This window comes from Jaculus jaculus, chromosome 14 (assembly GCF_020740685.1).
Source record: "Jaculus jaculus isolate mJacJac1 chromosome 14, mJacJac1.mat.Y.cur, whole genome shotgun sequence".
Taxonomy (NCBI): Eukaryota; Metazoa; Chordata; class Mammalia; order Rodentia; family Dipodidae; genus Jaculus; species Jaculus jaculus.
In genome coordinates, this window is record NC_059115.1 from 50,823,838 (window position 1) to 50,846,445 (window position 22,608).

Sequence of the window (22,608 nt, forward strand, 5' to 3'; positions counted from 1 at the left end):
AAGACAAGACCGTCCAAATCATATCACTTTAGAAAGCCAGACATCCAAGCCATGAGGCAAGGCATGTTGGCACACATCTTTAATATCAGCACTTGGGAGGCCAAGGTAGGAGGATCACCATGAGCTCAAGGCCACCTTGAGATTACATAGTGAATTCCAGGTCAACCTGAACTAGAGTGAGACCCTACCTTGAAAAGCAAAACAAAACAAAACAAAACAAAACAAAACAAAAAAGCCCTAGAAATATGTGGCATGAATAAATAAGTCTTTTATTAAGGGCCTTAGGGTCCTATAAAATTCTTTTAACCTTATGTTTTAAATTAGCTAAAGATTCAAAAAGAATTGTATGAATCACTCATACAAAGTTTACCTAACTTTCTCAGTGGTAGTGTTTTCTATATCCAGAGTCCAGTATCAAAACAAGGAAGCTGAAGTGTACACTTTATCACCATTTCCTGGAGAAGTGGAAATGAAATTCTTTGTTTGCTCATGAAGAAATTCACATGTTATAAATTAGATTTTGTGTCATTTTGCTGATTCATACAGGCCAACTCTATCGTTACAGTGACTTGTGTTAGTTCAGCCCATCTTGTGATGCATTTATATCAAGTCATTGAGTCTTTCCTGGCAGTCCTTTGCAATTAATCAGCTGATGTGCTATCTGATTTGATTTGAAAAATTTCAGGAAGCCACTCCCCTACACCTTCTCCCCTCCCCCACTGCTGTATCTTCCATCAGCTTTATGGAGCATGAAAATGCTTGAATATGTGCTTTGAGCTGAAGTTTGGTATTTGCCATTCCTCTTTGAAAATGCCAGCATCAGTGGTAGACACAGCAAGACTCCAGGGACACAACACAAGCCATGAAAATCTTTACTGACACAACACTACCACGCTTGTAGCTTTCGCCTTTCACCCATAGAATGAGTTTGGTTTAAACCTAAAGATGAAACAGAAAGTGTTATGACCTATTTCTTTGGCTTTTGGCACTATCTTTTTTTTTTTTTTCAGCTCTAAACTGTTGATCTGTGTCCCCTCCCCCCCACCTTTTTTTTTTTTTTTTTTTTTTTTTTTTTTTTTTTTTTTCAAGGTAGGGTCTCACTCTAGCCCATGCTGTCCTGGAATTCACTATACAGTCTCAGGATGGTCTTGAACTCATGGTGATCCTCCTACTTATTCCTCACTCCCGTGTGCTGGGATTAAAGGTGTGCTCCACCACGCCCTACCTTTCTTTTGTGTGTGTGATTTTTTTTTAATTACATATTGTATTTTTTTCATAATCCCTTCCTGTTTTCTTCTCTTGTCACTTTGGGGATGTTCTTAATAAGCTGTTTAAAAGCTGTAGTACCACCCATTCTACCTGAGTGATTTCCTACCTAGAGTGGCACCTGTTGACCACAAAACTTGGTTCACACTCCAGAAAGATATTCAATAATTTGCTTTTTTCTAATATGTAAAACATGAAAGATAATTTCTTGAAAAGTATGCATTGCAACAAATTTCATCTTTTCATGAGGTCTTGTGATTTCTCCTTTGAGTAGCTAACAAGGTATTAATTTAGTTATTTGCTTATTCTTCATTCATTTTAGCCAATGACTCCTTCACTCTTGCTGGGCAACGACCAAGTTCAGTACCTCATTCTCCAAGAATTCTACCCCCCAAATCTCTTGGTATTGAGCGAATTCATTTCAGAAAATCCTCTGTCAATGAACAGCTCATGGACACCAGGCAGTCCAGGTAAGGAGGTACCATAGTAATAACTCCTTGCAACTAAGAAATTTTTCTTCAGAACTGGGGACCCGTTTATCCTAATTTGTACTTATATTTTTAGAAGTTGTTCTATTGTAAAAATGAGGCATAGGCCAGGCATGGTGGCGCATGCCTTTAATCCTAGCACTCAGGAGGCAGAGGTAGGAGGATCACCATGAGTTCAAGGCCATCCTGAGACTACATAGTTAATTCAAGGACAGCCTGGACCAGAGTGAGACCTTATCTCAAAAAAAAAAAAAAAATGTAGCATAGATACTAACCCAGATAGAGAAAGAATGAGAGAGAGAGAGAGAGAATGGGCATTTCAGGGCCTCTAGCCACTGCAAATGAACTCCAGATGCATGTGCCACTTTATACCTCTGGCTTTATGTGGGTACTGAGGAATTGAACTCCAATCCTTAGACTTTGCAAGCAAATGCCTTAACAGCTTGAGCCATCTCTCTAGCCCCAACAACAGTGTTTTAAAATATACATATATATTTATATATTTATATATTTATATATATAGGGCCAGAGAGCTGGCTCACTGTTAAGACACTTGCCTGCAAAGTCTAAGGAACCAGGTTTGATTCTCTAGTACTAATGGAGCCAGATGTACAACTGGTTCATGTGTCTGGAGTTTGTTTGCAGTGGCTAGAGGCCCTGGTGCACCCATTCTCTCTCTGCTCCCTGTCAAATAAACAAATAAAATATTTAAATATTTAAAAATATATTTTATTTCTTTTATTTGAGGAAGAAAGAGAGAATGGGTGCACCAGGGCCTCTAGCTCCTGCAAAGGAAGTCCAAACACATGCTCCACTTTGTGTATCTGGTTTACATGGGTACTGGGGAATCGATCCTGAGTCCTTAGACTTTCCAGGCAAGCACCTTAACTGCTAATCCATCTCATCAGCCCAAAAACAGTGTTTTTAATCTTTTGAAGACCACTTGGCTCTTCCCTTGATGCTAAAATCGATTTTCTAAGGACATTAATGACCTGAATTTGGGAATTGTGTTGACCAGCTCTTACAGTAAACAAAAAATCTTAAATGAATTGATAAGGAAGACAGATTTATTTTGGCTCACTGATTCAAAGGTGTCAGTCCATGGTCATTTGGTCCCATGCTTTGGGCCTGTGGTGAGGGAGATCATCATGGTAGGAATGCTGTCACGTAAGGATGCCTGAGATGCAGAGATAGGGAGGAGCTGGTCTCAGTAGTCCCTCACAGGGCATGTACCTAATGTCCTCACACTGCTGCTCCCCTAAAGTTTCTAATACCTTCCAATATCACCACAAGTTTTAGAACAAGCTTTCAACCCCTGGGCCTTTGTGTGACTTTCATAGGTGTAGTGTTCAGCTGTATAATAATGGCTCTAAGGAAAGTACCATTGAGTACTATTCTGCCAAACACAACTGATTTCGGATCCTAGGATGAAAATAAAGCATGAAACTGACCCCTAGTTTACTTTCACTATCAGAATATTCTAACCAGCATCACGAATCCATGAAAAAAAGATCCAAGTATCAAAATACATCCATTACCGTCATTGTTATGGTAATAAAAATAATGAAATGAAATTACCAATTTTTTAGTACTTACTAAGTGCCAGACCCCTATTTGAAGTATCTTTACATGTCTTAACAGAGTTAATATTTTCTATAACCCAAATATTACTGCAACTGTCATTGCCATTTATACATAAGTACAGCGAGGGCCAGAGACCAGGAACCACTTCCTTGATCTCCTCATCTAGTAAATGTGGAAGGTGGCATTTGAACCTAGACAGACTTGAAGCCACCTGATGTGATTTTACCCACATTGCAGCCAAAGCGAAAATTAAGTTCAAATAAAGGAGAATTATTCAGATTAAAATTTGGCTTATGGAAATGCATCCGACAGTTTGTTAGATAATTCCCAATTTGTAAGAGAACTGTCAAACTATCTCACATCAAGCCGGTTTTAGGAAGAATAAATAGAAGCTATTACCTGAGGTAAGGAAAACCCAAGTGAACAGTGTGGTGGGTCTACCCAGTTTCATTCAAGTGAGTTCCTCCTCTGTGCTAGCCATGTGTGGAGGGCTGTGTAGCATACTTAGTAACAGTCACGTTGGGTAGGACAGACAGAACATTTCAATCGATAGGGAACCTCCTCCTGGAGAAAGCCAGAAAATGCTTCTAATACTGGTGAACACAAAGTTATGTCAGCAAAAGGAGAGCCGGGAATTATCATCTTAAAAATTTATTACATGCACATTCCCAAATAGCTTTTTCATATACAGGAATCTTTATTATAACTTAATTGACTAACTACAGGATGCTATGTCCACAGCATTATTTTTACTGGCCACAAATTGAAAACCTATACTCTTAGCTAGTGAATTATCTAAATAATTCATAGTTAAGCCCTACAGCAGAATGTTACGATGTCATTAAAATGACGTTGTCAAGTTGGGGGTAGTGGCCCATGCCTGTAGTCCTTGTACTCAGGAAGATGAAGAAGGATTCCAAGTCCATAGCCACCTTAGGGTACACAGTGAGGTCAAGGCCAGCCTGCTCTGCTCAGGGAGATTCTATCCCAAAAATAAAAATAACAAGATAAATAAAATAAAACAGATACATGCTGAAGTTGTAGCTCAGTGGTATAATGCTTGCCTACCTTGTGTGAGCCCTTGGGTTTTATTCCCAGTATTGCAAATAAATAAATAAACAATAAACAAACAATCAAACAAATGTTAAGTGACATTGAAAGATTGTCAAAAATTACATTTTAAGCCGGGCATGATGGTGCACGCCTTTAATCCCAGCACTCGGGAGGCAGAGGTAGGAGGATCGCCGTGAGTTCAAGGCCATCCTGAGATGACAGAGTCAATTCCAGGTCAGCCTGGACCAGAGTGAGACCCTACCTTGAAAAACAAAAACAAACAAAAAAAAAAATTACATTTTAAGGCAAATCCTAAGAATATATAATTAGGTCTGACTTTTGTTGTTAAAAAATACATATACTTAAAGCTTACACTTAGGAATAGTATATGAGAATAATTTTTATTGTGCCTCATTTCTATAATGAACTTGCCTTACTGTTTTAGTAAGCTAAACTTTGTTCAGAAATTTTTTTTCTTTTAATGATGAGGCAACCCTTGAACTTGTATATACTTAAGCATTTGCTCTACTCTTGAGCTATGCCTCAGCCTCTCAGAAAGCGACTTTTAATTTTCAAAACTGAACCTTCAATTGTGTTCACACTGTGCTGAGAAGTAGTGGACAAAATTATTAAAGGAAGTTGCTCTCTTCTCAGAACACAAGCAGCTAACAGCCCATGCATGCACATCCATCCTGCCACCTTTAAAAACATTTAACAACAACTAGTTTTAAGCAATTTGAGAGAGCAGGCCAAAATACATAGTGACATGTGAAACTTATATGAAGTTGACATTTTAATGCTTATGAATAAAGCTTTACTGGAACACAGCCATGCCCATTGTTTTCCATATTGTCTATGGACAAGGGCAAAGCAAGTAGTCATTACAGAATCTGGTCTGCCCACCAAACCAGAAGCCTTTGCTATTAGACTGTTGAGAGAAAAAGGATTTGTTTACCCCTACTCTAGTTGGTTTTATCCAATATCCTCTTATCAATTATGTGTCGTTCTTCTAGAACTCATCCAGGACCCTTCAGGATGCTAACCCACGCAGAGACACTCTTCCCTTCATTATTCCAATCCTCTTTTTCCATGCCCTCCACGAAGTTTCTTATAAGCTTATGACAGCTTTGCCGGGGTGTTGAAAAGATCATCATCTCTTCAATTCTTTTCTTTCTTTTTTAATCCCAGAGAAATGCTGTCAACTCACAGCAGCCCTTACAAAACTCTGGAGAGGCGGCCTCAGGGAGGACGGAGCATGCCCACCACGCCAGTCCTTACCCGCAATGCCTACAGCAGCAGCCACCTGGAGTAAGAGCTTTATTCCCGAGGCCTTGTGTTTGCTAATCACTTTAACTGACTTCATGCAATTTCTTGCTGATTTTTGTCAGCAAAGGAAAGGTATTTGATTTGTCCCAGTACATGTTGGATTGTTGGCACTATAATTTCCCTAACCGGACATCACCATTTATTACTCTCGGGCAAGAATGAAGGTCATAGTGATGGTCCTGTTTGGAAGAATTTACTAAGGGTATGCTATGTGCTTTGTACGTGCTGTATGCTTCAGTTTCTACAACAAGTCTGTTGTGAAGTGCATATCAGATACTGTTTTTTGTCATGTTTTACGAAGACAGAAGCAAGGTGATGGAGAGAGGTCCAGTGTCTTGTCCAGGCTCATACAGCTGGGAACGGGCAGACACTACAACATGAGCATGTCTGCCTCGGGGCCAGCCTGTAACTCCATCTTGCCTCCCTTTTAGCCTTATACAACCTAATACTGTGTTAGACATGTTGGAAGGTACCTTCGAGCTTTGATATAGGCTACATGTCATTTTTATGTGTACAATCTTCCTTACCCTTAAGGAAGGATTTGACTTGCACAGTAATTGCTTTCTTGTTTTGTCTCTCCGGCACATGCCACTCCCATGGGTTCTGGGGTCACACTCAGGTCCTCATGCTTGCGTGGCAAGCACTTTTCTGACCGAGCTATGTCCCAGCCCTCCTTTCCTTCTTCTGCCACCTACATTTCCCATTTTCCTCTTTCTTTCAGACCCGACTCGTCATCTCAGCACTGCCGCCAGCGGAGTGGAAGCCTCGAGTCCCAGACCCACCTGCTCTCCGAGATGGATAGTGATAAGCCATTTTTCTCCCTCTCCAAATCCCAAAGGAGTAGCAGCACCGAGATCCTTGACGACGGATCTTCCTACACCAGCCAGTCAAGCACTGAGTATTACTGCGTCACACCCACAGCTGGCCCATACTACACCACCCAGACTCTGGACACCCGTGCCAGGGGACGGAGAAGGTCAAAGAAGCAGAACGTTTCCACCTCAAATTCAGGAAGCATGCCCAACCTAGTACAAAGAGATACTTTGAGGAACGGTGTTTACCCAAAGGGTCAGGAGCCGCCTCCTAGTTACTATATAGCTGGATACACGCCTTATGCAGAAAGTGACCTGTACTACAGTGGTGGTTATGTCTATGAGAATGACACTGAGGGACAGTACAGTGTCAATCCTTCTTACCGATCCTCAGCCCACTATGGATACAACCGCCAAAGAGACTACAGCCGGTCGTTCCATGAAGACCAGGTGGACCATGTGCCACATAATCCGTATGCAACTCTTCGGCTGCCAAGGAAGGCAACCATCAAATCTGAGCACATCACCAAAAACATCCATAAGGCCTTAGTTGCTGAGCATCTGCGTGGCTGGTATCAGAGGGCCTCTGGGCAAAAGGATCCAGGACACAGCCCGCAGACTAGCTTTGACTCAGACAGGGGATCACAGAGGTGTCTGGGCTTCGCTGGGATGCACGTGCCCTGTTCCCCAAGCAGCCGAGCATCTTCCTACTCTTCAGGTAAGAATACCATGGCAAGCACACCATCTTGAGGCTTCTTGCACATCATATTCTCTCTGCCCATCCCAAACCTCTCCTCTCTGGGGTCGTGAAATTGGTTCCCAGGGTCACTAATGGTGGCACCCACTGATTGAGACCACAGTTAAGAACTGGCACCTTGAAAATGGCTCTGCAGCTTTCCGAATGGCACAGGGCACAAGTCTGATGGACAAGTTTTCAGTTCAAGCCTGGGCCACGTTTATTGAGGATTTAGTCTATGAACTGCTCCACATTAGGGCTGTCACAGGCTTTATAGTTTCTAGGACTTGTGGTGATAACCACCTCTCTTAAATGTGTTTAGGGTCACTGAGGCTTGACATTGTGAAAGAATTGAGTGAACCCTTTAGGTAAACAGATGGTATTAACATTATGAATTCATACCTATTGGCCAGAAAGACCTGATGAATCTAAATACTACTTTGAATATTCATGAACCTGCATAGGCTTACAGTGATTCAGATAGGAGCTGGCATTTTTTAAGCACCTTTCTGAACACTTTACATGTATTAATTCAGTGTTTTTGTATGTTCCACTGTATGGTTAGATTAAAGATGTCGGGGGAGGGATTGTAATTCAGTGGCAGAGTGCTTGCCTTGCCTTGAAGCCCTGTATTCCATGTCCACCATCACTACCAAAAACAAACAAATAAAATAAAATAAACCCAGGAATTTTTGGAGATACTTGGGAATAGAAAAGATGATCCCATTCTAAGCCTCATGTGGACTGTGACCACGGCCTCTGCTGACATTTGCAGGGGTGCTGCTGCACCCCCTCATTTGCACTGAGGAATTTAAGGAGAGAATTCAGAGCTGAGGAGGAGTACTGCTTCTGGGTCCTCGAACACAGCAAGTGAGCAGGCACACGCATGTCCACAGTGCTGAGGACTCCCAGCCTAAGCAGCACCTGGTTTTCGTGAGCTCAGTAGTCGCCAGCCAAAAGAAAGGTGAAAATTAAGCAAGCCACAAAGTCTAAGAAATGAACCAATTCTTAAACTGCAGAGAAACATGATGTCAAGAGTCCCCGGTGCCTCTCTTAAACATGACACTTTGTGAGGCATAGTATGGGAATTCCCTAGTCTGTGAACATGCAGTCTGAGCTGCACCTTTTAAGTTTGTTCAAAAGAGGTGTTTCCATGGAGATTTCTATTTGGGTTCTAGCTCTCTCCTATTTGTAGGACTTTGGACTTCCGCTGGAACTGTGCAAGTCATGACCACATCTAACACATAACAAAGCTCTTGACATTACTTCTTGTTATTTATGGCTCTGAGCTTGAGAACGCCAGTTCAGGGTGTTGCATGAAAAAAGAGCTTTCACAGATCAGACCTGGACAGCTTCGTTCTGCCGGACGAAAGCAAACATGGGGTGGAGAGGAGATGCCCGCGACGGTGATTGGCACGCAGGGCTGGGGAGCAGAAGACACCCAGGGAGAAGCAGATGTCACCAAAAAACCAGCTTCCCTGGCTCTTTGCTTATATCTGGGGCAAGGGTGAAAATGGAATTAATACTTCCTGATTCATACCTGGCATGAGCCCTGCTTGCTCCACCAGGGGTTGGCCCCACAACCACAGCCATCACTTTTTTTTTGTTTTGTTTTTATTGTTTGTTTTAACCTTAGTTGGCTTTTTGAGGTAAGGTCTCACAGTGAGGCTCATGCTGCCCTCAAACTCATGAAATCCTCCAAACGCTGGTATTAGAAGCCCATCTGGCTGAACACAGCACTTTTTAAGGTTTAAATGAATGAAATCCTTGATCCCAGAAACCTCTTTTAGAATGTCCCCCATTCTTGTCTCTATTTTGTGACTGTAGAAATGTATCTGAATGGGCATGCACTGTTCCCATGGAGAGCTACATTTCCTGTCTTTTGTCAAATTAGTCAGAGCTCTTATAGTCGCTTCCAGATACCTGAAGCTTTCTTGATGACTCAGTTTTAATAGCAGTGATAGTCACCTTTTCTTGGCAGCTTGCTGTGCCACCCCCCCAAAAAAATGTTCTCCCTTTTCTTTTAAATTTATTTATTTGTTTATGAGAGAATGTGTGTGTGTGTGTGTGTGTGTGAGAGAGAGAGAGAGAGAGAGAGAGAGAGAGAGAGAGAGAATGGGCGAGCCAGAGCCTCTAGCCACTGCAAACGAACTCCAGATGCATGGGCCACCTTGTGCATCTGGCTTATGTGGGTTCTAGGGAATTGAACCTGGGTCCTTTGACTTTGCAGGCAAGTGCCTTAATAGCTAAGCCATCTCTCCAGTCCTGCTCTCCCTTTTAATATAGGCAGCATCTCTATGTAGTGGGAGCTGTCATATTTATTTTATAACCAAAGTAACTCTGACTTACAGATGCTAAGTGATTCTGCCCACTGCTCACAAGAGGTGAGCAGTGGAGTGAGGCTTCTGTCCCAGCCCCGACAGTGACACTCCCAAGCCCCAGAGCCTTCACCCCAAGTTCAGAGCACTCTTGGGAGCTCCCAGTGAGGGTCTTCCATCTTTGAGTGAGGACTGCGTGGTGATGACAGCCAGTGTGCTTGTCCCGCCGCGACTGCAGGTTTGTGGGTGTGAGAAGAGGAGTGGGTCAGCGGCCGGGAAAGGAAACGGGGGTGAGAAGGAAGAGCCTTGACGAGTGCTGGTTTTACGAGTCCCTGACCAGGAGCAGGGCAGTGTGGTCACCTGCGTGTCCTCGGCATGGAGCAAGACTGGTTCTACAGAGAGGACAGCAGAAACCCGGTGACAGGCTTTCACCTGGTTCTGCTTCCTCCTTGTGCTCCTGTCCCTTCCTGTCCTGCCCTTAGGGAGATCTAAGGCCCTTCTTCCTCAGTTGCTTCCTTGCCAATGTAACCTTTGGTTATGAGTAGTCAAATTTCATGTAGTCGACCTTGGTGAGCATGTTGCCTCCAAAGACCTCCCACACACTAAGGTGTCATGAGAGGACCCCCGAAGACTTGGGTGATCAGACACTTGAGCCGGAGTGGGAAGAGTCTCTTCTAAGAGAATTTTGTTTATTTAGTTAGGAGAAAAAATAAAGGAGAGGAGAGAGAGGGAGAGAATAGGGACTCACCAGGGCCTCTACCTACTACAAATGAACTCCAAACCCATGTGCTACTTTGAGCATCTGCTTTATGTGGGTACTAGGAAATTGAACCCCTGACCAACAAGCTTTGTAAGCAAGTGCCATTAATGGCTGAGCCGTCTCCCCAGACCAGTATCTTTTGTTTAAGATTTCTATGAATAGTGATATAATTTTTGTGAATATTTTTAGATTTTTTTATTGATAATTTTCATGTGCACAATGTATTTTCATATAGTGTCCCCATATATTATTTCTTCTTTAAAAAATTTATTTATTTATTTGAGAGAGGGAGAAAAATAGAGAGCATGGACACTGCCACTGCAACACAACTCCAGACACATGTGCCACGTTGTACATCTGGCTTTACATGGGCACTGGGGAATCAGGCCCAGGCTGTCAGGCTTTACAAGCAAGTGCCTTTAGCCACTGAGGCATCTCTCCAGCCCTACATTGCTTTTTTTTGTTGTTGTTATGTTATGAGTCTTTATCAAGCACAATGCTAAAGGTGTCCATAAATTCCTTTAATCCTATGTCATAACTACACAGAATATACCTGTTTTATTCATCCCCACTCTACACACCAGGAAACTAAGGCTTAAGTAGGGAAAGCTAGGGCTGGGGTGATAGCATGAAAACAGGAGGAGCTGAGCTGATTGGCCAGAACCAGTGTCACTAAAACCACGCAGAGTGACTCACACATATAATCCCCATAGGCAGATACCTGAGGCTTCTGGCCAGCCAGACTAGTGTACTTGGCAAGTTCCAGGTCAACAAGAGATCCTAATAAAAAGGCAAATTGTACCTGCGCAATAGCATCTAGGTTGTCCTGGGGCCTCCATATGCGCGTGCACACACACAAGAAGGCAAGCTGTCGGCCCAAGGTCACTCTGCCATTAGGTTACCAAACTGAGCTTATTGTAAATCCTGGCTCAGCTAGCTCAGGAGTAGGACATGGGCCAGGCCTAGGCTCATCATCAACACCACCAGACAGTTTAACTGGGCCCTTAATGTCTACCCACAGGTGATTATAAAACAAACCTGAACAACGTTCACCCAGAATTTATGAACTAATTGTATCTCTTTTTTTCCATATTCATCTCTAGTATCTTCTACAAATGCTCCTGGGAACTGGAGGACGCAGTTAACTGTGGGGCTATCTGAATACGAGACTCCCGTGCACTCCCCGTACACCAGCTGCTACAGTAACATCTACAGTGCTCTGGCCTCTCCAAGCAGGTGAGAGAGCAATGCTCATATTCTGGGAGCCTGGTCCTGTTCAAAAAATTCAGGGCTCCCACCTTGCTTTGTGATCATGAGGTGTTATGACGTAGGGCTTGTTAAATTGCAGCCTGTAGGCCAAACCCTGATGCCTGCCACCTTCTTCGGTGAATAGCCGCGCTGAGCCGCGTGCATGTCAGCTGCGGCGATCTGTATACTATGAGCTAAAAGCTAAGTAGTGTCAACAAGGCAGACCATGGCTGGTGAAGCCAAAATTGAAAGTGGGCCTTTAAGAAAAAGTTTGCTGAGCAGTAATCTACCTTATTCATAGTCAACTCTGTTCTAAGAATGGGTGCATCTAAGTCCAAAGGTGTTTTCTCTCTCTCTTTCTCTCTCTCTCTTATCTTAAGAAAGTTCTCAAAACTGTATCAGGTGAATTCCCATTGAAATCTCTGTTGGAGAAAAGAAAAGTTGTAGGCAATATCGTTTTTCACCAGCAAGGTTCTTCACTGGGTTCCCTTAGACAGTTGCTCGGCTGGATTTCAAACACTTGCTGTCTTTTTGAGTTTGGCTCTGTGTTCACGAAGAAGCAACAAACACAGCCAGCTGTCCTGTCTGTCTTTAGCAGTAGTTCTTTGTCAACATTAGAGGAAATATACAAGAACAGTATGTTACCATTGGAACTTAAAAAATCCAGACTTCTGCACTCTGCAGTACATAGTTTTCAATTCTTATGCAAAGGAGGTATTAAGCTTGAAGCAGTCATTTCTCCTTCTTACTTTCTTAGAAAATATAGTTCACACTCCTGGTGTTAAGAACATTTTATGGGTTTGTTTAGTTGTTAGAAAATTTGATGTTGATTTCAAGTGAGGTATGGCTGCTTCAGGTAGAGGAAACGTAGATGTCTGTACTGGCAAATTGCAGGGACCATGACATAAAGGCATCTGTGGGTGACCTGGAGAAGTGAGTAGACCTTGCTGAGGCCTTCACTGTTAAAAGCACACTGGGAGTATTCAATCCCCTAAGGGTTGTTTTGCTTCTCCACCTTCAGCTGGAATTTTTCTTGGCTTGAAAGATTAAGCCAATTGTCTCAACTCAACAAAGGGTATGCTGGAAATAGACTTATTGTGAAAATATACTGCACAGGATGTCAAATGGTTTAGACTTGTATAAGTAATGTTTAAAAAATGACATTTGCAGGAGCAAGAATCGAAATGATTGGCCTCAATTTCGACCTAGGTCCTTTCAATAAGGTTCTAATCACATTGTATGATATATTTACAAGTGGATTTCATGTTTGTACAACTTTCCTTTTTGTTGACTCATGGCATAAGACAATTCTAACATCTTTAACACTGTTTTCATCGAGTTCAGGAAGTGCTGAACATTTTTAGAGGAAAATTTATTTTTACCAAGTCTGCCTATATATTTCAGGCAGCCAGAGATGGTTTGATAAGGAAACTGATCTTACAGGGAAAACAATGAATAGGAAAATATTTAAAGATCCCTATTGTGTTTGTGTGCACACATATATGAGCTTATGGTTAAAATAATAAAGAAAAAAGATAATTCCACCAGTCAGAGATAGCAATATTAATGCTTGGCACCTTTAGCCCAATTTTCTGTATTTCTAAAGTGGTCATAATGATATTATAGAGACAGTTTTTTATCTTTTCTTATGTGTGAAATAGTACATGTCATGTTTGTATGTTCTTTAAATTCATTAAAGCGTACTGAGATGATGAATATACCATGCATTATTTAAAAACCCTAGGGTCACTAGGTGTGGTGATACATGCCTTTAATCCCAGCACTTGGGAGGCAGAGGTATAAGGATCACCATGAGTTCAAGGCCACCCTGAGACTACATAGTGAATTCCAGATCAGCCTGGACTGGAGTGAAAACATATCTCGAAAAACCAAACCAAAAACAAAACAAAACCCTAAGGTCTGGAAAGGTGGGTCAGTGTTTAAAAGTGCTTGATACAAAGACTGCTGGCCTGGGCTCAATTCCCAAGCCACCCACATTAGCTGGGTGAAATAAGTGGCAGAAGTGTCTAGTGTTCATTTGCAAAAGGCCCTGGTGCACCCCTCATACACACACATACACACACACACACACACACACACACACACACATACACACACACGAGAAAAACAATTTTTAGGAATAAAATAAAAATAAAAGCTACAGTTTGCGGACAAAATTTTTAGGTCTTCCTTTCGATTATTAGAAATATGAACAAATCTTTATGTAGCATATGTGTCAGCATTCCGAATTACTTACTTAGGAAACACTTCAAAAGACGCAATAATGCATTCAGCTGAAAAGGGTGTTTTTAACATTGTATTTTCCAGGAAGATCTGCCCATTTACTCTTCCAGCTACAGTCACATAGAAGTGCTTGTTTCAACCCATCTTTTATGTAGAATTTTAAATATTAGGGTGCAATCTGATCACTGAATTCACTAGCCAGGCAAGTATAGAAACAGTCATTAGTAAAGCTTTAGAAATTTCCTGTAAAATTGCATGAATTACTTTTATGCAAAGTTGATTTTTAATATTTATTCATGTATTTATTTATTTTAAGAGGAAGAGAGAGAGAGACAGAGAAAGAGAGAGAGAGAGAGAAAAGGAAAGCAGGGAGGGAGAGAGTGGCCACCCCAGGGCCTCCAGCCACTGCAAATGAACTCCAGGTGTATGTGCCACCTTGTGCATATAGCTTATATGGGTTCTGGGGAATCAAACCTGAGTCTTTTGGCTTTACAGGCAAGTGCCTTAACTGCTAAACCATCTCTCCAGCCCTTGATGTTTAAACTGGCATGGTAGCTCATGCTTATAATCCTAGCACTTGGGAGGCTGAGGCAAGAGAATTGCCACAGGCTTGATGGTAGCTTGTACTTCATAATGAATTCTTAGCCAGCCTGGGCTACAAAGTGAGAACCTGTCTCAAAAATCAAAGGAGATAAACTTGTTTAAAACATTATTTTTAAATAAGAGGCAAAATATATACAAGTACAAAAATGCCATCTTCATTTTGTATAATTATTAAATTAATATAGGCTAATAAAAGAAAAAGAATCAAAATGTCTCAAGATATGAAAGAAAAATTTAGATCTTTTTTCATGCTAATGTCTTAAACTGCTTAGCAATGTGTTCTTAAAAAATAAATTAAGTTATATTATTTACAGAATCTCTTCCCCATAGAATCTAGTCTGCAGAAAACTAGAAGTTTTAACCAACTATTTCTCCAGTATGCTTTGGTAGACTTGACTTTGGCATGAACATTCAAAGCAGACATGTTGACGTCTCTTATGCTGCAGAGTATGTGACAGAGTCAAGTCTTGGCTCTATGGCTGCAAACTGTTCTCCAATAACTTTTTTTTTCTTTCATTTCCTGTTTTCCACCCCGTTTCCTCTTCCTATCTAACTTTCCCTGTCACTAGGCCAAACCGAGGGCTTCTGACCCAGAGAATGGTTGTGACTCCAGAAGTGAGATCAGTTTTAAATTCTCTTTTGCTAAGTGTAGCCAGCCGTAGTAAGTACACTCCTTCAAATCTGTGTGTGGCTTCTTGCATAGCAAGAGTTTGGCTTGCCCTGGTGAAGTTATAAAATCTGACCTTGCTTTTATGTGACATGAAAACACTAAAAATTCTGGGTTTACATGATATTTATTTCCAAAACTCTACTTCCAAAGACTTCTTATCACCTTTACTAATGACCTTGAAATTTAAAGTAGAAATCTACTAACTGTCTAACCTATCCTAACCTACCATTATGATAGTGTGGTTTTGCTTATCTGAATGGTTTGTATATTAGGGTGTGCTCATTTGAATATACCATCCAAATATGCCTGTTTTTCTTTTCTTCTTTTAATGATAGGGATCAAAATGCTTGCGATTTTTAAATGTGATGACCCTATTTCCTGGGTCACTTAACCCATAAACCCCTTGAGATGTGATATATGTCCCAAGGTGCCCCTGCTGCCTTTAAAAGAATTGATTATATTCCTTTGAGAATACTTAAACTGAAGTTATCAACATGTGTCAGACTGTCAAAACAAATACATTTATATATATTTATACAAATAAATGATCGAATCCACCATTACCCTCTCTTGTTTTTCAAAAGTTGATACATGACTCTCAAATAAACTGAAAAACTAGCGTGTGTCAAAAAGTCATTGTATTTATTAATAAGGGAATTAGCAGATTGGCTGGTTCAATAGGAATTCAAAAAAATGAAAGAGACTGCTGGAGAAAATTATTAAATTATGTCCTAAACTGGTTAGTGTCCTGTGGGACAGTAAAACTATAATTCATTATCTTATGATTTACAAATAATTTATTTGTGTTTCTTTCAGACAAAAGCTTACACATTAACATGTAACAATACTTTCTGGACCCTAATCAGTAATACGTGAAAATGAAACCAAGGTAGATGTCCCTGCAGAATTAAATAGTGCTTTCATGAGCCTTTTAGACAGCGCTTCAGTGTGCCAGGGAAGGAACATGGGAGCACCTTTGCTTTATCTCTGACATTGTGGGAAGTTTTGAACAGTGCTCCCACTAACTTATTGGAGTGTGGTAGTCTTTATACTGAGGAGGCAAACATTTCCACAAATAGTAACTTTTTTGGTTCCCTTTTATAGACAGTACGTGGAGACCGCTCAGCTGGACGATACAGATGGAAACCGGTTGGAGGACAGCCCAGAGGACAGTGAACAGAGGCTCTTTTGGCATGAAGATTCCAAGCCTGGAACATTAGTCTGAATGCAGTTGGACCTCCTGACCAAGCACTGTGTTCTCACATTGGTGTGCCTTGCAAAATGTTTTTATCTTCCCAGAAGGTTTTAGAAACCTAAGGGCATCAGAGCGCGAAGAAAAGACTTACATGGTATGGCAGCGAATCACATACTAAGCCCTACGAAGCCCCTGGATGAGAACCTGACTTTGAAACTCCAGGCACTTACCTGTCGCTGAGGTCTGACGCCATGAAGAACCATTGCCAAGAGGACCCATGTGAAGCCTTTTTCCGTAGCAAGCACTTGTAAAATAAATGAATAAATAAATAAATAACAATTATCAAAGGCAAACCTCAAACGTGGGAACATGTTCAGGGAGTTTGTTCCATTAGAATGGAAGATTCCAGAGCACAGTTCAGAATGCTGAGAGAGGGGGAACCAGAAACTCCTGAGTTGGGGTTCACTATCACAAGGGTTGAATTCATTATTGTGAGCTGACAGAAATGAACTGTTTCAATACAGACATGGACAATGTAGACAGTATTGGAAACTTACTTGAAGAAAGTTGGGATTGTCATTTAAGTTCTGAATGAGTATAAATGTTTCTAGGATGTTACAAAGAGTAATGCTTTCCATGAGCACCATAATATGGGTTCTAGTCATTCTTAATGCCGTAGCGTCCTGTACCATACATAACTTGATGATCACAAACTGGGGGAAATGAAGTAGCCACTGAATAACTGGCCAGCTCTGCTTGGAAGTTCTAAAGAACAGGGTGCTGGGCAGCTGTTACGCTCTCCAGCCCTTGCCTGATGAGTGAGTGACCAGACCCCTATGTCTCCGCTTTGCCTATCATTGGAAATGGTAGACTCGAGGTGGAAAATTTTTGTAGCCATGAGTTTGAAAAAGTATTTTGAGGTAGCAGTAAAAAGGCTAAGCCAGTTCGTTGTAGACGAAATGTGTGCCTTAAAATGGTAAACAGTAAATATTAAGCCTATGATCTGGATTTGATTGATAATTCTGACTCACAGAGTGACAAACTTTAAATTAGCATTTAAAAAAAAAGCTCCAAGCAGCAGTCGATTGAATTATGAGGCTTGCAGGACTTCATACTTTCCTGGAGGAACTAATTAGCTACGGCTCATCAGCTTGTCCTTGGGTTTGTTTGTTTGTTTGTTTGCTTGTTTGTAATTAGAACAAATTATTTCATTATTCCACATTGATCTTCATCTCTACTCTGGTTACAAATCCCACGAAAGGTGCTCCTTTCTCCCTCCCGTTTTATACAAGTTTCTTGTTCATATTGTGAATAGTGAAGTTTCTGAATAACTTTTTTTGGAACATTTTCTATCTATATTCCAAAGCAAGTAATATATACATAAAATGATTGTTAAACTGGTCCTTAGTCATTTGTATCATTAGAAATGAAGTCTGGGCAATTTTTTGGGAAAAAAGACTACTCCTTTTTGCATATTTGTATAGTCTTCTAGATTCAGAAATATCCTTTTGCATATTCTTTGACTGTTCTGACTTTTTAAGACCTATTATTTTTCTACATAGGTCAATAAACTAAAGGCGTGCTACTGAAAATGTGTGAGCAGTCTTCCATTTGTGTTTCAGGTTCATAAAAAACAATTTGTAGTGTTTGATTTCAAGTAGTATTGCAGTGTTTCATTGATTCCAAGGTGCATATTTTTCACGTGTACATTTGAAAAGGGTTGAAAAAGGGTTCATCTGTTCACCAGGTCCTAGTTGAATTAGCTTTTGAGAAGAGGTTGTTTGGGTTTTATTTTTCTTTCTTCCTTCCTTTCTTAGCGATACATAAAATAATGCTGCATACTTTTTCCAGTTCGGAGGATTGAACTTTAGGCCTCCCACATGTTAGGCAAGCATTCCACCACTGAGCTCTCTCCCCAGCCCACCGCTCTGTCTAACAATAAAATCATTTTGGGAAAAAAAATCATTTTGGGATTGATGAAACATAATAACTTATTGCTTTACCAAAAATGATTGATGAAAATGTTAGGTTTCCTAACCTTTGAAATAGTGTTGACTTATAACAAGTAATTCATCCTACTTTTAAAGTCAAGCCTTTTAAATTCAAGAAAGTATTTCATTTCCTATCTTTTCATCCTGCTCATTGGTGTGGTGCAAAATAAAACATAGGGCAAACTCTTAACAATTTCCATACATGCATCTTCCATGAAAATAACCTTTTCTTGCTCAAGAAAACTGGCACTCTCAGACCTAAGGAGGAAAAGAAGGTTCAAGAACAGAAGCACAAGCACAATAGGGATACTGCAGGATTGCCCTCTATCTTCATCTGTGTTTTTTTTTTTTTTTTTTTACTCTCTCTACTACATTGGTAGGTTTATTAAAAAAACAACAGGGCTGAAGAGATGGCTTAGCGGTTAAGCGCTTGCCTGTGAAGCCTAAGGACCCCGGTTCGAGGCTCGTTTCCCCAGGTCCCACGTTAGCCAGATGCACAAGGGGGCGCACGCGTCTGGAGTTCGTTTGCAGAGGCTGGAAGCCCTGGCACGCCCATACTCTCTCTCTCCCTCTATCTGTCTTTCTCTGTGTCTGTCACTCTCAAATAAATAAATAAAAAATAAAAACAACAACAACAACAACAACAAAGCAGGACCGAGGAGATGGCCCAGCAGGTGAGAGTGCTCGCTGTGCATGCGGGCTGAGATGGCCAAGTTCAAGTCCCCAGCAACTGCATAGACAACTGGGCATGGTCACACATGCCTATAACCCCATTCCTGCAGGGAGCACAGAGAGGAGCATGACTGAGGCTGATTGACCAGAAGAATAGAAAAAAAAACAGGTGACTTTGGACTGAGTGAGAGACTAAGTGTCAAGGAACAAGGAGAGGAGTGAAAAGAGGAGCGGGGGTCATCCAACATCTGCATTGAACATCTGCACACACAAGTGAATCTACTATATACACAACACGCCACATACCACACCACACACTGTGTCTACACACACACACACCCCACAAAAGCAAAAATAAATAAATAAGGCAAATTTTCAACATGTAAAACTTTTATTACAAAATTTATCTCATGTTCATAGTAAACACTTCAACCACAAACATGAAGTATATGTAACATTAAAAAAATTACACTCCAGAAAGAATATATTTGTTTTTTATTTCATTAGTTTTCTGGTCAGCAAATACAGGCAGTTTGGTACCATTATTAGGCTCATCCGTGACCTACCCCCTCTCCATTGGCCCCTCCTTGTTGAGGTATATGGGTCATGCATTGTGGAGTTAGCCCACAGTTATTGGTTCGATAACTGTCTCTGCATATCATCAGAAAGAATAATTTTTGATTTATTGTATATGTATTAGTTTGAACTTTTCTCAGCCTGTAGAACTTGTGTGTGCATGTGTGTGTAGTACGTGCACACACATGTGGAGGGCAAAGTAAGCTGGTGGGTGTCCTCTGTCATTCTTCCGACTCACTTCTTGAAGACAAAGTCTCTCACTTTACCTGGAGCTACCATTTTTGGTTAGACTGGCTGACCAGTGTGAGCCTGAATATGGCTCTTATCTCTGTCTTCCTCATGATGAGGGTTACAGGTGTGTGTGCCTGGCTTTTTATGTGAGGACTGAAGATTAAACTCAGGTCCCCTTGCTTGCACAACAAGTTCTCTTACCCACTAGCCATGTCCTAGCCTCAATCATATTTGTTTTAAAACGTAGCATTATATTACAAGTGTAGTAATATAATGTATCTTGGGTTTTATTCTCTATCAATACATGTTGATCTACCTCACAGATACGTACGATATACAAGGTGGATTTTGAAAAGTAGAGCATGCTTCCTCGATGTTTGTATTTATTTCTACGCTTGAAAAAGCATTCTTCAAAATTCTTCCTTGTACTCATCAAGCTTAGATATTTAAAAATAAAGATTCAGCATCATTTTATGCTACTAGTCTGTCCTATTCTTAGGAACAAAGGCTTAGACCCAGGAATTTTCTTAGAAATGGAATAATGACTTTCTTCAATGCAGTACATGAGTTTCAGATATGTTGCAGGGTAGTGCTTCTCAACCAATCAGTGATGGAAGGAATAGTGTTTTTTAAATTTCCCAATTTATAATGAGCAATAGATGTGTAAGATGAAATAAACTGAATTATTAGAGGAAAATGAACTCAGAAGAGAGTGACATAGTAGGTGGATAACAAAAATCTGAAAAAATTGCATTCCTGATGACTGTTAGCTTCTTCGGACATAAAACTTCCCGTCACCAGGTTTGGAGGAGCTTGTCTGCTATCCCAGCTGTGCAAGAGGCAGATCATTCAGCCCAGGACGTCATGACCAACATGGCCAAAACAGCAGGACCCTGTCTCAAAAACAAATAAGCCATACTGAAGCCTATTTCTTTGTTAGCTAATATATATGTTTTAAAGAGTGAGTTTAAGCAGAAGTACCCTGTGGGTGATTAATGCTCTACCCCAAAGCCATAGGTCGTCACAGCAAAATCCCAGTGCCAGGAGCGGGATACCTCCCAGTGAGTCTTAGCTCAGGGAGGTTCTTAGTGCCTTCCAAACAATATAGGCTATTGCAAAGTTTCTATGTTGCCCACTCCTAGATGGTAAGTAAGTAGATGGTAAGACCCTATTTGCTGAAGACATAAACTTACTTTGGTTGCAGGACACTGAGAAATCAAGCTAGAATTGTGCTGGAATCTTCTTCCCTCCTGGTTAGCTGTCAGAGTTCTGGAAAGGGCTATGCAGGCTACTAGACAATAGTCATTAATGATCTTAACCAGCAGTGCACATTGCAAGCTACACAAGTGGCCAACCATGTAAGATGTGCCTACTAGTATAATAGTGGCATGTCTATTATAGGGACAACCAACTGCTCTGTGATTGGATTTGATACCCAATTCACAGGAGGGAATACAGGCCTGACGCTGAAAATATACTCAAAAGCCTATGGCTGTGATTGTCATGAGTTCTAGGAGTGTGTGGGGGAGATGTTTGGCTCAATGGGTATGTTATACTCTCCAATTTGCCTTCTAAATATTTTTGTTTGTGTCTATATATTAGCGCTGCTCTCATTTTTGGTTAGAAAAGCGTCTTTTTTCTGATAAGTGATTATTGGGAAGACTCAAAACTTCTCAAAGCACTGAGAAGTGACAGTGGAGTGTCCAGCACTAAATGAGACATTTCTATCATACTCTCCAGGCTCAGGAACCATTGTGGAAAAGGTGGCAAAAAGGACACAGGAGCCAAAGGATGGGGAGGAGTGCTATGGAACGCTGGCTGGTGCATTGCAGACATCACAGCAGCGGTTGTTACCTGTACAAGACATGCATAATACTGGGCCCATCAGCATGTTGTCTTGGATGATGGAGAAGGGCAAAAAATTAAAATAACTGCAACGTTGAATAGGAACTAGTTGTAAATAATAATGTGAGGATTAGGGAGAGGGAACAGAGGAGGGTGGTAGGAAGAGATTATTTTTTTTTAAATATTTTTTTTTAAATTTTTATTTATTTATTTATTTGAGAGCGACAGACACAGAGAGAAAGATAGATAGAGGGAGAGAGAGAGAGAATGGGCGCGCCAGGGCTTCCGCCTCTGCAAATGAACTCCAGACACGTGCGCCCCCTTGTGCATCTGGCTAACGTGGGACCTGGGGAACCGAGCCTCGAACCGGGGTCCTTAGGCTTCACAGGCAAGCGCTTAACCGCTAAGCCATCTCTCCAGCCCAGAAGAGATTATTTTTGTAAAATAGAAAAGAAGCAAACCAAAACAATCTACTCTGTTTTGTTGAAGTTTCTAAATACTGATTCTGTATATCCCTTGCCTTACGTTCCTGTAAGGAAGTTTTCAGTCCACCCTTTGAGTAGCACTGGCCTGGAGGTCCACCCAAAGAGATGCTTCATTCATGCTTGTTAATAAGGTATGTGGCTTGCTGTCCTTTGTAATCTTAGAGAGCATGCGTCCCCATAGAGAAACCTTTGCATGCAGGCATAGATAAGACTACACTGGCCTCATCTTTCAACTCACAGTTTGGCATCCCCTTATCTCCTGCATTTTTACATTACCCCCACTTCTGTACTTCCCTGGGTCTTTTCTTCTGTCCTACCTCTTCCTCAGCACCAAGCTTGTCCACCTGGGAGTAGAAAGAAAAATCATGTGTCTTTCTATAAAAAATGAGTTTACCTGCGTTCAGTTTTTGTTTTGTTTTGTTTTTCAAGCTAGGGTCTCACTCTAGCCCAGGCTGACCTGGAATTCACTATGGAGTCTCAGGGTGACCTCGAACTCACTGTGATC

The 22,608-nt window shown here is 41.2% G+C and overlaps 1 protein-coding gene across 4 annotated transcripts in view; it reads left to right on the plus strand.

Annotated features, from left to right (window-relative positions):
- Frmd4b (FERM domain containing 4B) overlaps window positions 1-17,895 on the plus strand; it is a 363,678-nt gene extending 345,783 nt beyond the window's left edge. For all 4 annotated transcript variants that reach the window (XM_045133597.1, XM_045133598.1, XM_004651521.2 and 1 more), the window contains 5 exons: window positions 1,589-1,736; window positions 5,580-5,699; window positions 6,439-7,247; window positions 11,447-11,579; window positions 16,213-17,895. In XM_045133597.1, coding sequence (XP_044989532.1) covers window positions 1,589-1,736; window positions 5,580-5,699; window positions 6,439-7,247; window positions 11,447-11,579; window positions 16,213-16,333 — 1,331 coding nt within the window. In that variant the 3' untranslated portion in view covers window positions 16,334-17,895. The remainder of the gene's footprint in view (window positions 1-1,588; window positions 1,737-5,579; window positions 5,700-6,438; window positions 7,248-11,446; window positions 11,580-16,212) is intronic.
- The last annotated feature ends 4,713 nt before the right edge of the window (window positions 17,896-22,608 follow it).